This window comes from Protopterus annectens, chromosome 11.part0 (genome assembly GCF_019279795.1).
Source record: "Protopterus annectens isolate FY-2018-M chromosome 11.part0, PAN1.0, whole genome shotgun sequence".
Taxonomy (NCBI): domain Eukaryota; kingdom Metazoa; phylum Chordata; order Ceratodontiformes; family Protopteridae; genus Protopterus; species Protopterus annectens.
The window spans coordinates 244,531,138-244,545,858 of NC_056745.1; the positions used below are offsets into that span (position 1 = coordinate 244,531,138).

The following is a 14,721-nucleotide window of genomic DNA, read 5'->3' on the forward strand; positions in this document are numbered from 1 at the left end:
GGATATGCCCAATGAATGACCCCAACCCCCACAGGCACACACAGACTACAGCAGGCCAGGCAGTTTGATGTAGATTGTGAACGCTAGGACATCTAACACCACTATGCTGGTATTTAAAGCTGGGATCTGACGTACACTGGTATCCCTCTGAAAAGCAATTTCGGTAGGTCCACACTCTGACATGGAGTACCTGGCATACCAGTACAGTAGTGGCAGATGTGTACAACTGTCAGCTGTGCCCCCCGTACAACGTACACATGTGAGAGTCATGTGCGCCACCCCTGGTGCTGTGTAGGACTGTGGATGCGGTTGGATGTCCCCCCACGCTATGCAGAAATGTAGCAACTGTCAATGCCACATGACCATTAGCTACCCTGCAGAGACAGCTTGACACCTGTCTGTGTAGAACGGTGGGGTCGGCAACACAGAACTGACTATCTGGACATGTGACACATGCGATGCAGTTGACCATACTTGGCATGCTCACACACATGATGGTATGACGGTAATGTCGGTCGACAACATGCGTAACAGTCATACTGGGCATGCTCACACACTCATACACAGGACGGCCAGGCCTGCAAACACCAGTGGTCCGGACAGATCTGCCAGTACATTGCTATACTGTTGGATGACTGTGCTGTATGGTGTGTGTGTGTGTGGTCTATTGTCTGTAGATATGCCATGGTGTATTGTTAATTCACATGAGCTATGTGTGCAGGGTACTGCTACCAACACGTGAATAGGACGGTTCTTTGTTTGCGGACAGAACAACGCCTTTGGATACGGAGTGGGTAAGGCACATTCCAGCAGGTGTGAGCAGTTGTGCATGGGTTTGCACAGTGTTAAGCACTGCTGACCTCTGGTTACAGCACCTTATATCCGTTCAGACTCCACATTTCTTTGACAGTGCACTACTGGCATACTGGTAGACAAACACGCTTACACCAGCTTGCTCACCGACATTTGTGCTTACATTTGTCACTCACGCTGGGTGTGTGCAATCCTTTGTGATACGTATTACATCGGACTACATGACTACAGTATCATGTATGTCTAACCATTTGGCGACGGCAGGCGTTCGACTGTATGGACTCTGCGGCCTGTCCAGTGACATAATCATATTATATGCATATTCCTCATACGATCTGCTCCCAATCTGCCTGATACATGGAAACCGATACTCTGCAGTGCTGACATGTGAATGTTATTTTGTTAATGCAGCTGTCCGCCGGGTCATGCTACCACATACCTACTGTACGTTTTCCACCTTTCAGATTTCACGACGGGAGACTGTAGGAGTAACACCTTTCCCACTTTGCATGGGACAGTCCCTCATTAGGCATATGTCATGTGACAATACTCTAGCCATTGCAACTGTCCTTATTAGGGGACTTTCTCATATTCTACGTGTCTGTAATAGTTGCTTGTTACAGGTCTTGTATACCTGTATATGTTATATGAAGTAGCATTAGCAACTTGACTGCTGCTAGACTACGCTTTGATTTGTGCTGATATGTATATTTCTGTACTATGTATGGCTGTAGGTATGTTCTGCCCTGGTACGTCTGACATTTCTACAGAGCAGTTCCCACTTTGGCCATAGGTCCTATATGTAGAGCTATCACATGTGTCAAGGCAACACATACCCACAGCCAGTAGTAAACTGACTACCTCAATGGTTTGCATACATTAAGGTTATTCTTGTAGCATTATAATTGCTAATTCTGTTTCCTATTACATGTAGCTGCTTCTGATACAACATATTAATTTCTGACACCACTACACACAATATATGGCCTCCTTTCCTGAACTCACAGGCCATGTGCCATAACATTCATTTTGCTTTATTAACTTTGACATTGTTTTTTGCTTGGAGCTTTTCTCCCCGGGCCTCTACGGAAATTGGACATATATTTCAGCTAGACTAGCCCAGTTAACAAATGTAAAAATAAATAAAATAAAAAAATAAAATAAACTGCCCAGACGGGTGTGTCCCTCAAAGGCGTACGGGTGGTAAACCTCATCTATTATGCTATCATCTACATAAGGTGGTCAGCAAATTATGCACTTTCCGTCACTAGCAGACCTCACATACTAATGGGGGAGAATGATCACTGTATCAGGAACACTGCATAACACCCTGTGGGACACATTTAGATGACTGGTTCTATTAACCAGACACATTGGCAGTCACAGAGCATATGTATTCATTCACGTTTGTCGAGGTACATGCTGTTTATGACTCATACATGTTGTCATCTGTTATTACCTGTATTCCGCCACCTGTCCACCTAATATCACTAGTTCTGGAAGTGTTTAGTTGGACTTTGTTACATTCTGATTCATAACTATGGACGTCCATGCTAATCAGGTACACGGCACAGATATGGTCCCTATGTATTCCCCCGATGGTTTACAGACTATCCGGTAGATGTGCTCTTCAGGTATGGGGGGTATAGGCGTCTACTATGCCCACATAGTAATATTGATGACTTTCACTGGGCGGGCCTACTACACCTCTGCCAACCAGCACCTGCACACTTAAGCCCATTATTGCATACCCATGGTTCACCTTCCTGTCACCCCTCTACACCACTCATGAGAACTACTTACTGTGAGCGCAGCTGGGGTATGAGCACACCCCTACACATTGCCCAGTCTCCCCGTCTCGGGACACATGTCGTACGTTTTGTCAACCCATGTGTTATTACACTTGCACAACCTACTGTTCCGTGAACAGCTATATCCTGCTTGCGTCAATCACTACAGGTTGCCTGTATAGTGAATTTTTGGTGTCCCGCAAGGGACCCCGTTATCCATGTTTAAAGTGTATACCTTGCAGATCTCTCCCACTGGAACTTTCCTGCTGGTGGTTTGGAATGCAGCGGTGTATTTACCTTAATTGTGTGTCTGTATGTCTGACCGGCCTAGCTGGGCAGTGTGGGAGGTAAAACGTTTATTTATTGGACCTCCCAGTAACATATGCCTGGTCTGAACATATGTTACTCCTGATTGCTGTAAAGTAACCTAGTTATGTACATGTGTATATCTACAATGACATATATATTTCTTTTGTGTGTATGTGTATATATCAATACCTGTTGTATGTGTATATATATATATATATATATATATATATATATATATATATATATATATATCTATATATATATATATATATATATATATATATATATATATGTATATATATATATGTATATATCTTGTGTGTGTGTATATATATATATATATATATATATATATATATATGTGTGTATATCTATATATATCTATATGTATATATATTTTTATCTATATATACATCTGTGTGTCTGTTAACCAATACATTTCCCGGACATAGACACTTACACATGCGCATTGGGTTTTATCTCTGCTTCAACAGCATACTATTGCCTTAGTCATTATGACACCGACACTTCACTCCGGTGAACGTGTGATCAGTATACTGCACGTTATACAGCGGACAGATGTCGCACGTTTTTCATGTCTGGGGTACCGCTGATAACTGTGATGTGATACAGTGTCATTCGATGTATGCGCAGCCTATTATTTCTGCTACTGTGTTTGTTTCTGTGCACATTCATATTATTAATGTTAATAGAATGAATGCTTGTGTTACAGAGATTGTACATCAACATATTGATGTCTGCATGTAGTTGTGTTTTTCTGCTTTTCCCGATTTGGGGTTGTCACAGCAGAACTCCGTTCCGCTCATGGTTGGCAGATAGGTTTTACGTTCCGGGCTGCCAGCCCTGATGCACAACCTCCGACGACAGTACGCCCATTCATGCATGTCTCCATGCAGACGACGCTCTATCTGGGAATCGCACCTACATACTAGCAGACCTCCACGGGCCGCTCCACTGCAACCGGCGCAACATACCCTAGCACTCCTGTGTCCATAATTGCATATCCATAGTTTCTCCAGCACCCGTGTTGAGTTTCCACAGATAACAGCCATTATCCACCTGATATCGCAGCCATGACACACTTTTACACATTGCCCTCTCTAGAGCATTGGGGCCCTACACACATTTTGTACCGCCTCGTGTATTCACAGGGTCTCCCTCGATTCATATTTGCATAAACGTGCCTTTCCTGGTGTTATGGATTATGAACGATTTGCGGGTTACAAGTGTAGGTGGTCACAACATGAACTACATTCCATCTGTGTATAATGTTGACGTAGCACATCAACGATGTTATGGCCACTGGTATAACCCTGCCTCTGGTGTGCATAGCGGTGCTCTACTCACTCTTGTGCAGCTTTATCTGACATACACTGTGAGCACTTTATAATGCCTTACTTGCTCTAGATTCCCTTCACAACCCTTATGTTTGCTTTCGTCTTTCGGCGTTCATTCTTATATATATATATATATATATATATATATATATATATATATATATACACATATATACATATATATATATATATATATATATATATATATACACATATATACACACATATATATATATATATATATATATATATATATAGAATTGCATATTTCTTTTATGTCTGTGGATATTTATCTATACACACATCTATATATATAAGTTACAGCTGTACAAGACAACATACATTTGCTATGCTACAAGCTGCTTACACCCGAGCAGGCGCACTTGCATCTACTTATTGCGAGTTACATATGTTTACTGCCACTTCTTTGTGATTACATGTGCCTTATTCCTTATGACAGTACCACTCTGATTGATGGAATCCGGTTTATGGCCCCATGCAAGACACGCGTTCACCTTTACATGTTTAAATGTTGGCTTTACAGCACAGAGGCATTCATTACACAATAAATTAATATGTGCTATAGTCGTACTTGAACCGGGAACGCCTTTACGTTAGGTGGATGCTCTAACCACTACACTATTGTTGTTCTGCCTCATTTATATGTATACCCATGGTTCATAGCTACTATAACATACGCCTCACCGCTTCACTTACACAGCAGGCATCCATTCTCCTGCTGGGAAAACCGCAGTACTACACTTCTGACGTTCCCTATTTCCTACTGCTCTGGACCTATGCTGCATGTCTACTCACTCCAAGGATATTCCGAACTCCTACTCTTATAGTCCCGGCACATACATGTGTTTGATTGTCAGGGTGTTCATGTGCTTGTCCGGGGTTAGGCTTGTCCGACTGTTGACTAGAACTTCCCTGTACCTGTTCAAATGTCAGACGTAGCTCATGGACAGAGTTAGTCCCGATTTTAACATTCTACCTGTGTTTACAGACGCAGGTGTTTGGGCACCTCTGACCACATTATTAGGTCAGTACTACTTAATATAGGGTGGGGAGTGATTCCACTACATAATACGGGGGGGGGGGTTCATCTGGTGTTTCCCTTCACATTTGACTATTTCATTCATTCATATATACAATAAATATTATTCTGGACATCAGTTATAAATTCACTACAGGTATGCAATAGTCCTGTCAACAAATGTGACAGTACATATGTGTGCGGACCTCTGTGATACTCGGGGACTAATTTCTACAGTGACAGGGACAAGGCTCTGACAAATCAGGGACAATCACGGACACTTCTACAATATTAGTACTGTTAACTCGGAACATGTTGACAGATTCGTATTACTACTTATTTTATGCAGTTAAATGCGTCTATTACTTTTAATTGTTGTCATTAGTCATTCTCATTCAACACCTTTCCTCCAAAGTTCACTGGCTTTGTGAGTGATTAAGAGGCTGGCCAGTTATTGTGCGAATGTTCTAACCATTGGTAGGGTTGCCACATTGTCATATGTACAGGATGGGATATATTTTGTGGACACCAGATTGTTTAGGCCAACACATACCCACGGTCAGTGCGGGTTTAAACATTCATTATTTTCCTAGCTGAGAGCCTATACCTTTAGCACTTTAGTTGTTAGTCTGTTTCTTGTACGAATTACATATTTTCTATCCTGACATGACTGCTTTAGGCAAATGTTACATGCAGTATGGTACATAGTTATTTCCTACAATCACAGGACATTTGGCATTGTATCATTGTTGGTGAGGACACACCTACCCAAACAGTGACTTTCCCTCACACAGTGGATCAGGGGGTACCCTGTTTACGTCAGTGCCGTCATCACCCTATTTCCAAGTGCCACTATGCGAATGTGTACAATACATTCTCTCGATTATTCATGTGGGGACACGTGCATCACGGGCAGGTGTTTGATCCTGGGTAGTAGGTTCTGCATGACTGTCTAGGGCTGAACAGTCTTGTGCACCACTACTGCACATTCAACTTGTGTCCAGATGTCTACAGGACTGGACATCGTGTCTTGATAAACATTTTGATGTTTACACAAGTTACTTATCCCATGAGGGATATCCAAAAATTTAACAAGACCAATACCGACCATTCTTTTGGCTTTATGAAAATATGTTGAGGATTTTACATGCAAGGGATAAATAGTTTGCAATCCTGACACTGCCTAGGGTGACACTGCCTACTACATATGAGTAGTGGTCACTATATGTAGATGTGGCTGCGCCAAGCTAGTAGGCCGAGTATGGCTAGATTTGGTGGACGTTCAGGTATGGGGGCGGGTTGTGTGCTGTGGAGGGGATGATGGGTATTCAATTATGCATCCAGGTGTGTTGCATTTGAATGGGCCGGTTCCATCAGGACCATTCTGTGAGTATGTGCCGGTGACGTTTCTGTACATTTGTATTGCACATTTTAATATTCATATGTTTGTGTGATTGTGTTCTACAGTATGGCCTGTCAGGTTGTATTGCAGATGTGTATATTTGTTCTTTGTGTTTCTTTCTGATTCACCCGCTGCTCCCTCGTACACCTCCAGTTCACCTATTCTGCATACAACACAGTCTCGCCTTTGAGGATTATACCATTACCCATCCCCCCCACACACATATTCCTGACACTCCATCCATCACTGCTTTGGTTGATGGCCCATGACACGGTCAAAGTAACACATTGCATACACTATATATGTCAGGTACCTGTATGGTTGCGTGGACTACCCTGACATGTTTCACCTTCCACATGCTGTACATCACGCACATAGGTACACACCCATACTTAACTTTCATGACATGGTTGGTACACCCGGGTAATACCCGTTCAGCTGTGACACATCCTGACAAGTACAGCTTGGACCGCATATGTGCGGATTTTGGCCAACTGCTATGATCATTGGTAGGGTGCCACCTTTTCATATGTCCAGAATGGGATATATTCCGGACACATATCCGATTGTACTGGACAACACATACCCACGGTCAACACTACGGATCATACTTTTCCTTTCTGCCTACATGTTAGCTTATTGTTATAGCAGTTTATATGCTCCTTCTGTTTCGTTTTCTTACTTATTCTATTTCTTGTCGCATGTGGTATGTTACATACGGACATACCTATTGTATGTGACTATTACATGCGTTTTGGGATATAATTCTGTCATACGGTCGCTAGATATTTATATTTATCATGGTTTTGTTTTGGACACATCTGCCCAGCTGTGTACTCTCCCTCACAATGTGGGACAGCTGGTGACCCTGACCATTGGCCTGGACGTAGCTATTGGCGGCACGCTAACATGATGCATTTCACTTCCACTTGGTATAACTATCTACACTGCGATGGAATACGGGCACACGGTTTTCAATGTCATTTGTTCGAGGGATGGGGACTCGGTATTCCCTACCATGCATTTGTGTTTGCTTCTTAATTTTGTGTTCGCAGGGACTGTCTTGCATGCTTTGCATACGTTTCAGTATCCACGGACACTGACAGATGTGATTACTATTCCAGGCAACTTGTTATATGCAAGCATTTTTGGTTGCACGTCGACAGCTGACATTTCCATGCCTCCGTGCGGCACTTCAACACGCCCTATGCATTCGCACTCGTTTCCTATGCACGTGGCTGTGGTGACAACGCGCTTACATTAATATGCATTTGGCACTACTGCACCATCTACACACCGCATGGTCGGCGCAAGCCTAACGCTGGCCTTGCGCCGAGCTTCATGAATCCTGGGGAAGGTGTTACAACATATGTCAGTTATACGTACAGCCAATACACGTAATGCTCTGTATCAGCATGTGAAGCAGTACCCAGGGCATGTATTTTCTTTTATGGTTTTGCAGGTTGTTCATCCAACCAGGAGGGGGGGGGAGTGATTTGAGAAATATAACAGAATGTAGTGAAACTAGATGGGTAATCAATCTGGGTGCTGATAGAGCATCTGGCTTGAATGGTGTCATTCCTATCAAGCCATTTTTAAAAAAGAGGAGGGCTTTTTACTGAGTCTTTGATTGGCTGTTATGTATTTTAAAAGATGTTCAAAACTTTTGTATGTTATCTGAAGAAGGGTTTTTTAAACCTGAAAGTGCTAACCTACTGCATTTTATTAAACTACTGTTTTTTATCAGCCTGGTGGTCCGAATCGTCTGTTTTTGCTGTTGTCTGACACTATGTTTAATTTTTCTATGCAGTTTATTTATTTCAGTTTTTAAAGTTGCAGCTTGACCTTGTTTCTATTTCTTATATTTTTGTATCTGTTATCTTAATTATGTATGTTGTTCTTATGGAAACATATCCTACTGATCTTGTGTACCCAAGTACTGATTTTAAACATTGTTTTTAGATTTTTTTGCATCTCTCTCATCAACTCTAATGATTCCTCTAACCAGACTCCAAGAAAAAAAATCAGTAGTTTTTCAAATCCAGCTGGTTCTAACACTAACATCCCATATTTTTCCCTATTCTAGTAATATGATTTATCACTAAGGATCTCCTTAGGTGGGCCAGTCAAGTCCAACGGAATTCAGTTCTCCTTCTTCCTCCCCAATTCATGCTAAGTCATTCACAATGGACTGCTCAGATTTTGTATGAAGATCAGTCTCTCAAACTATCAAAGTCCAGGGCATGTGGAAAACTCATTATGGACACAAACCTCAATGAAATGATAGTTCTGATAGAGGCTGTCAAGGCACTAAATCAACTGTAGACGCCCAGACCATTTTAGTCATAACAGATCAATTATGTTGTACATAAGCAAATGGGGGGAATGAGGTTCTGCCCCCTGTGCAGACTAGCCATAGTGGACTGGGAACTGACAATTCAACACAGTCTCTCCCTGAAGACAGCCTAGATTCCCTCAGACTTGCTAAGCACATCCAGAGCAAACTCACACAAATAGATGTTATACCCAGAAGTCTTCCAGGCAATTGTCTACATGTGGTGAACTCCCCAAGCAGAGTTGTTTTGTCTCCAGTCACAAAAAACAGTTGCAGCGGCTTCATGGCAGGATTCCTTGTAAAAAGACCTGGAAAACAGATGCCTTTTTTTCCTGGGAATGGAGTGCACCTTTATGATTTACACCCTTTCCACCGAAAACCAATGTCTTACTAAAAATAAAGAATGACTCACCATAAATACTTTTGGTAACCCCCTTTTGGCCCACACAACATTTTGGTATTCCTTTCTTATGCACCTGGCCAGGGGAATGCCCATAGGGGGAGAAGTAGCAGGCCCTGACATCAACTTCTGGGGAGGGGTTAGACCAAAAAAAAAATGAAATACCCGTCATGGCTGCCTGGATGACATGAGTACCCTGTACCCCTTAAGGCTTACTGTAGCCCTCTACTAGAGAAACAGCATTATTACTCAAACCCTCTTGGTCTTCACTAAATGGCTTCTTCTCATTTATATTAATCTCTTGTTCACCATGACAACTGTTATCCTTGTCAAGGAAATAAATGGGGTATAATGGCAATGGCAAATGGTTGGCAGGCATGTGAAACAGAAAAAAATGAGAGTACAGATAAAAGTTAAGAGAGGTCGTAAAGGACCAAAAACATTGGTGAGGAAAAGGGATAGGTGTCCCTGCGCAAAGACCATGTAAAACATCTTTTCAAAGTGTCCCTATAAAGCTTCTGATTGGAAGGCCATTGGGAAGAAGGGATGACAGTCACTCCAGCTAGAAATTCTTTCACTCTAGCAACTATTGCTTCTGGAGTAGCCAAGATGTCAAGTTATAGTAGAAATCGGGGTGAGTCAACAAGGCCCAGGACACTCTTGTGATCCCAGCAACTATGAAGGGTATTTCCTTTTGTTGGCTTAATCCCAACCTCAGAAGGTGATGTGAGGGCCTGCCAGTTCTTCCCCTGTAGGCATGCATGCCCCACAAGGCTGCCATGCAAACATGGCTCGGCTGAGCCAAGAACACATCCTTGGCCCATAGTGTTACATGTAGTTACATACGCTTTCTGCAGGAGGTGTCTGATTTAGTTCTAACTCCCCTTGTTCCCTTTGTAACTAGGACTATGAAAACAGAACCCAAATTAGTGCCATCTGACAGGTCTGATTTATGTGGATCAGCCTACACCGACAAAGTATTTGTGATATTCTGAATGTTTAACACTTCGTATGATTTAATCAGAGACTGGCATTTACTATATGTGATTTTAGCACAACTGTCATTTCTTTACTATTAGTATACAGCTTACAGTACATTCATTAGGTTTTCATATGAGTCCTTCTCTAGCAAATCCTGAACATAAAGCAGATCCAGTTCTTCCACTATTAAATTAAGTCTAACTGTTAACAATTAGAAGTCAGTAATTACTAGTATTAAGAGATGTAACAGAGTACACATTCAGAATACCAGCAATACTACCAACGCTGACTGTAGCAATTTCCTATTACACTGTTTTGGTTAGTAAATTAAATAGCATGATATTGGTATTAAAGTCAGTTGTTGATATCTTTATTAAGGGAAAAAGAAAATGAGGTAAAAGCGATGCATTAATTGGCTGAAATGCCAGAGGTAAAATTAACAATGTATGCATTAGAATCAAGTAGTTTATATAATTATTGACCACACACATTTAATCTAGACCCTGCCTGGGTTTAACCAAAATAAATGAAACAGACAAAATCAAACTTGTAAGACTAAAAAAATTCAAATTAGAACAACAGTTTTATTTTCAGAGCACTACCACTGATCCTGCCGTTTCCACTGTCAAAGCACAGATGTCTTTGCATTACATTCCATGAGTGAGACCACACTGAAATTATAAATAATATAAAATACAATAAACCACCCTTTGTAAGAATGTGGGCATTGGATTAAACAGCTTCACCAAGGGTATGCAGCAGCACTGGAAACACACAACAAATGAAGGGGAAAATGGGTCCTAGGAGACAGCAAAAGAACACTGAACTAACAATGAGATAGGTTAAATGAAATTAAAAATAAAATAAAAGATAACAAACACTCGTTGTGAAAATGGGAACCATTAAGGAAATACCCAGGGTAACAACACCGAAAGCACATAACAGATGCAGGGGAAAACAATCATCTGTTTAAGTATACAGGCTCTGTTGAAGAAGAACTAAGCACACTATCCTCAATTAAATAGGATGAATGAAATTAGAAGCAAAATAAAATAAAACAAAATGCTGTTTTGTGAAAATGCGAACTCTGAGCCAAACAGCTACTCTCAGGGCACACACCAGCACTGGAATCACACAACAGATGAAGGGGCAAAAAATTCACTAAGAATGTCTATTTAAGTATTTAGGATCAGGGAGGGGAGTAACAGAACACTGCACCACCAGTGAAATAGGAAGAATGCAATGAAAAATAAATAAGATAAAAAAACCCCTCTTGTGAAAATGGGTCAAAACAGCTACACCCTGGACACACAGCAACACTGGAAACACAGCAGATGAAGTTAACATGTATACCACATTTTCAATTGTTAGCAATTAAAACCTGAATATTTTCCATTGGAGTATTTACTTCCATTGCTGCTTTTACTTTCTAGTATCATTTCACAGACAAAAGAAATTTAGTCAACAATGATGTTTATATTTGCATTTTAAAATTCTAAGACATTCGTCAAATTCTGTTTTACAGATTCAAAGGTTACACATTTGTGCAGAAAGGCATTGGATTTGAACTTCCAAAGCCTTTGGCTCTCTGTGATGTTGCAGTGCGTATCATGTATACCTGCTTTGACCATCTGTCTCATCTGGCTCCCATATATCCTCATAAAATTAAAGAATCACCTGACACCAAGTCCGACATTGCTGAATCAGAAAGTAAAGAGGAAGATGAGAAGCTTTCACAAACAGAACACACAGAAAAAGTCGAAAGTCTTTCTGTTGATGACGAAGATACCAAATCTATAGGCAGAAAAGTAAGAGAAGACTTTATTTAGATCAAATTATATGTGGACCTGTAAACTGTTGCTGTTAGCTGTTGTGTTTGAGTGAAAATGCCTTAAGAACTAAAACCCAGCCTGCAAAGTAAAGTTTTGTTTCTTCCATTGTCACAATTATTTGTATAATTTCTTGGTACTGTCTTCCATTCTCAGAATTTTATTGTCTTGTAACAGATTCATTACAGTTAGCATTACAATTAGACATTTTTTTGACTAGAAATTTGGCAAAGTATTAGTTTAAGGGTGCGCACACTTATGAAACCAGCTTATTGTATGTTTTCTATTTTTTATATTTTTTTCCCCGAACAGATTTGTTTGTTTTTCAATTGAATTGTACAGGTTATAGGTCACATTAATGGTGGGAAAAGTATTGAAATGATTTATTGTGGTCTCATTTTTTATATCACAAAAACCTGGCATTTTAACAGGGGTGTGTAAACTTTCATATATCCACTATATAATATATCTGTCTATAGATATATCTATGTAGACCCACCAAAAGTAGATGTACAGAGTTACAGGCTTAAAATGTCTAAGTATGTCACATCAGTATAGAGCTTGTTATGGAATAAAACTGTAAAAGTACTGCAAAAGTGTAGTAAGGTTACTGACTTCAGGCACTGATTCAGTTGCAATCTACTTCTACCTGTTTCAGTGGCCATTAGCTCTCCACAACATCAAGTTGTTATACTGGAGACATGTCATCATGATGGTTTAATAGATCCCTGTCTTATGACTTTGATTTTTTAGTGCATAATATCAGTGAAACAGGCAACTCACCTGTCTAAACACACACAAACTATATTAGCTAAATATAGAACAAAAACAAAACTGGAGCAAAAGAGTGCTAGAAAAACTAAATAACCACAAGAACAGCATTGTAGAAGAAAGTAAGTGCTAAAAAACTGCCAGTAATACAGTTATAAAATTTAGTTCTTTTATCCTTAATCCTTAATTTTATTGGACTTCATCAGACAGAAGATTATCAAGGTCTCATGCTCCCTCCAAATCCCATCCATCTATTGCTGTTAAATCTTATCAGACTGCTGTAGTGGCCCTATGGACAGCTGTTGCCATCTGGAACATTTACTAGGCAGATCTGGAATGGAAGTATAGGTGACATTGTCACTCATTTATTGTGATGCAGTTACCACTTCATGTGTCATAGCACAGGTACTTCAATTATTATAAGCTTGAGATCTAAAATGCCTTTTGCCTCCCTAATGAGTAGGACTCTGTATAGTTCTGTCCATTTGCCTCAAATTAAGTTAATGTAATTCCATATCCTGCAGTGTAAATTACGCTCATTAATAATGCAAGGCATAACATGTCATGCCAATAGAGGTGTACTGAAATGGTACTCATTTCACTGACTGAGCTTTATGGAATAGTATGAAAATGACATAGCCTTTTGGTTCAATAATTAGATGCCTAGCACATGCTACTTTTCTATGTGATTCAGTATGTTATTATCACTTGAAAATGTGCACAGTTGTAGGCGTAGCTGCTATTACTTATGTGGTTTCATTCCTTAAAGTAAACAGCCTACACCTTGTGAATATGTTTGTTGAAAGTTATCTGTGCTGTATTTCAGTAATAGATAATAGCCTTCATCCATGTGTATAGATTTGTAAAAGGTTATCTGGGCTGTGACTGTCTGCATGTATTTAAGGGTTGCATGTGTTCCTTACATATGCCAGTGCCAACTATATACTTTTATGTATACATACATATCTAGCCACAGTATTAGTTCTTGTCCATATGTCTCATGGTAGGAGATAGTGTCAAAATGACTGTGACATGACAGTTTCATATATGCAGATAATGATGTGCTGTTGGAGGCTTTATCAGAGTAAAGAATGGCACTTTTAGGTCTCAAAGAGGAGCATGGCCAGCATATGTGGCTGTGGGATGGTATATTTATGAGGCTGAGTGCTACTAGTAGCTATGGAAGCAGATTCATGACTGGAAATGGTGTGCAAGGGACATCGAGGTGATAGGAGTACCACCAGTGGCTGTCCACCACAGCTCATGTACATGATAATGAGGAGTTTTTGGTCACTTTTGTTGTCCCTGTATCAGAGGACACCTGGTGATGGCTCTTATGGCACTGCCCCCCATGTGCAGGTATATGTTGTACTAGTAGTATCTGCATATGAAATGGTTGCGTAACATTGATGATGGAATTGTTCAATTTCCACACAATTTGTGTGCTTTTCTGCAGGTAGGGATTGCCCAGCCACAACTGCTGCCAAAAACAGACTGAGCATGGTGCACAGGTATTACTGTCATGCAGAATGTTAACTTTGCATATACAACACACATATCCTGCACATAGATTACTTAAATTTAATTTTTAACCATAAAGGTTAACTGGTCTTTTTTAGACCGTTTTAGCCTTGAATCAAGCCTCAATGTGTGTATACATGTATACATACATAGACATATACACACAACCACTC

General features: G+C 40.5%; 1 protein-coding gene across 2 annotated transcripts in view; it reads left to right on the forward strand.

Moving 5' to 3' along the window:
* DNAI7 (dynein axonemal intermediate chain 7) overlaps positions 1-14,721 on the forward strand; it is a 1,345,687-nt gene that overhangs the window by 839,365 nt on the left and 491,601 nt on the right. For both annotated transcript variants that reach the window (XM_044087675.1, XM_044087676.1), the window contains exon 8: positions 11,953-12,235. In XM_044087675.1, the coding sequence (XP_043943610.1) occupies positions 11,953-12,235 (283 nt within the window). The remainder of the gene's footprint in view (positions 1-11,952; positions 12,236-14,721) is intronic.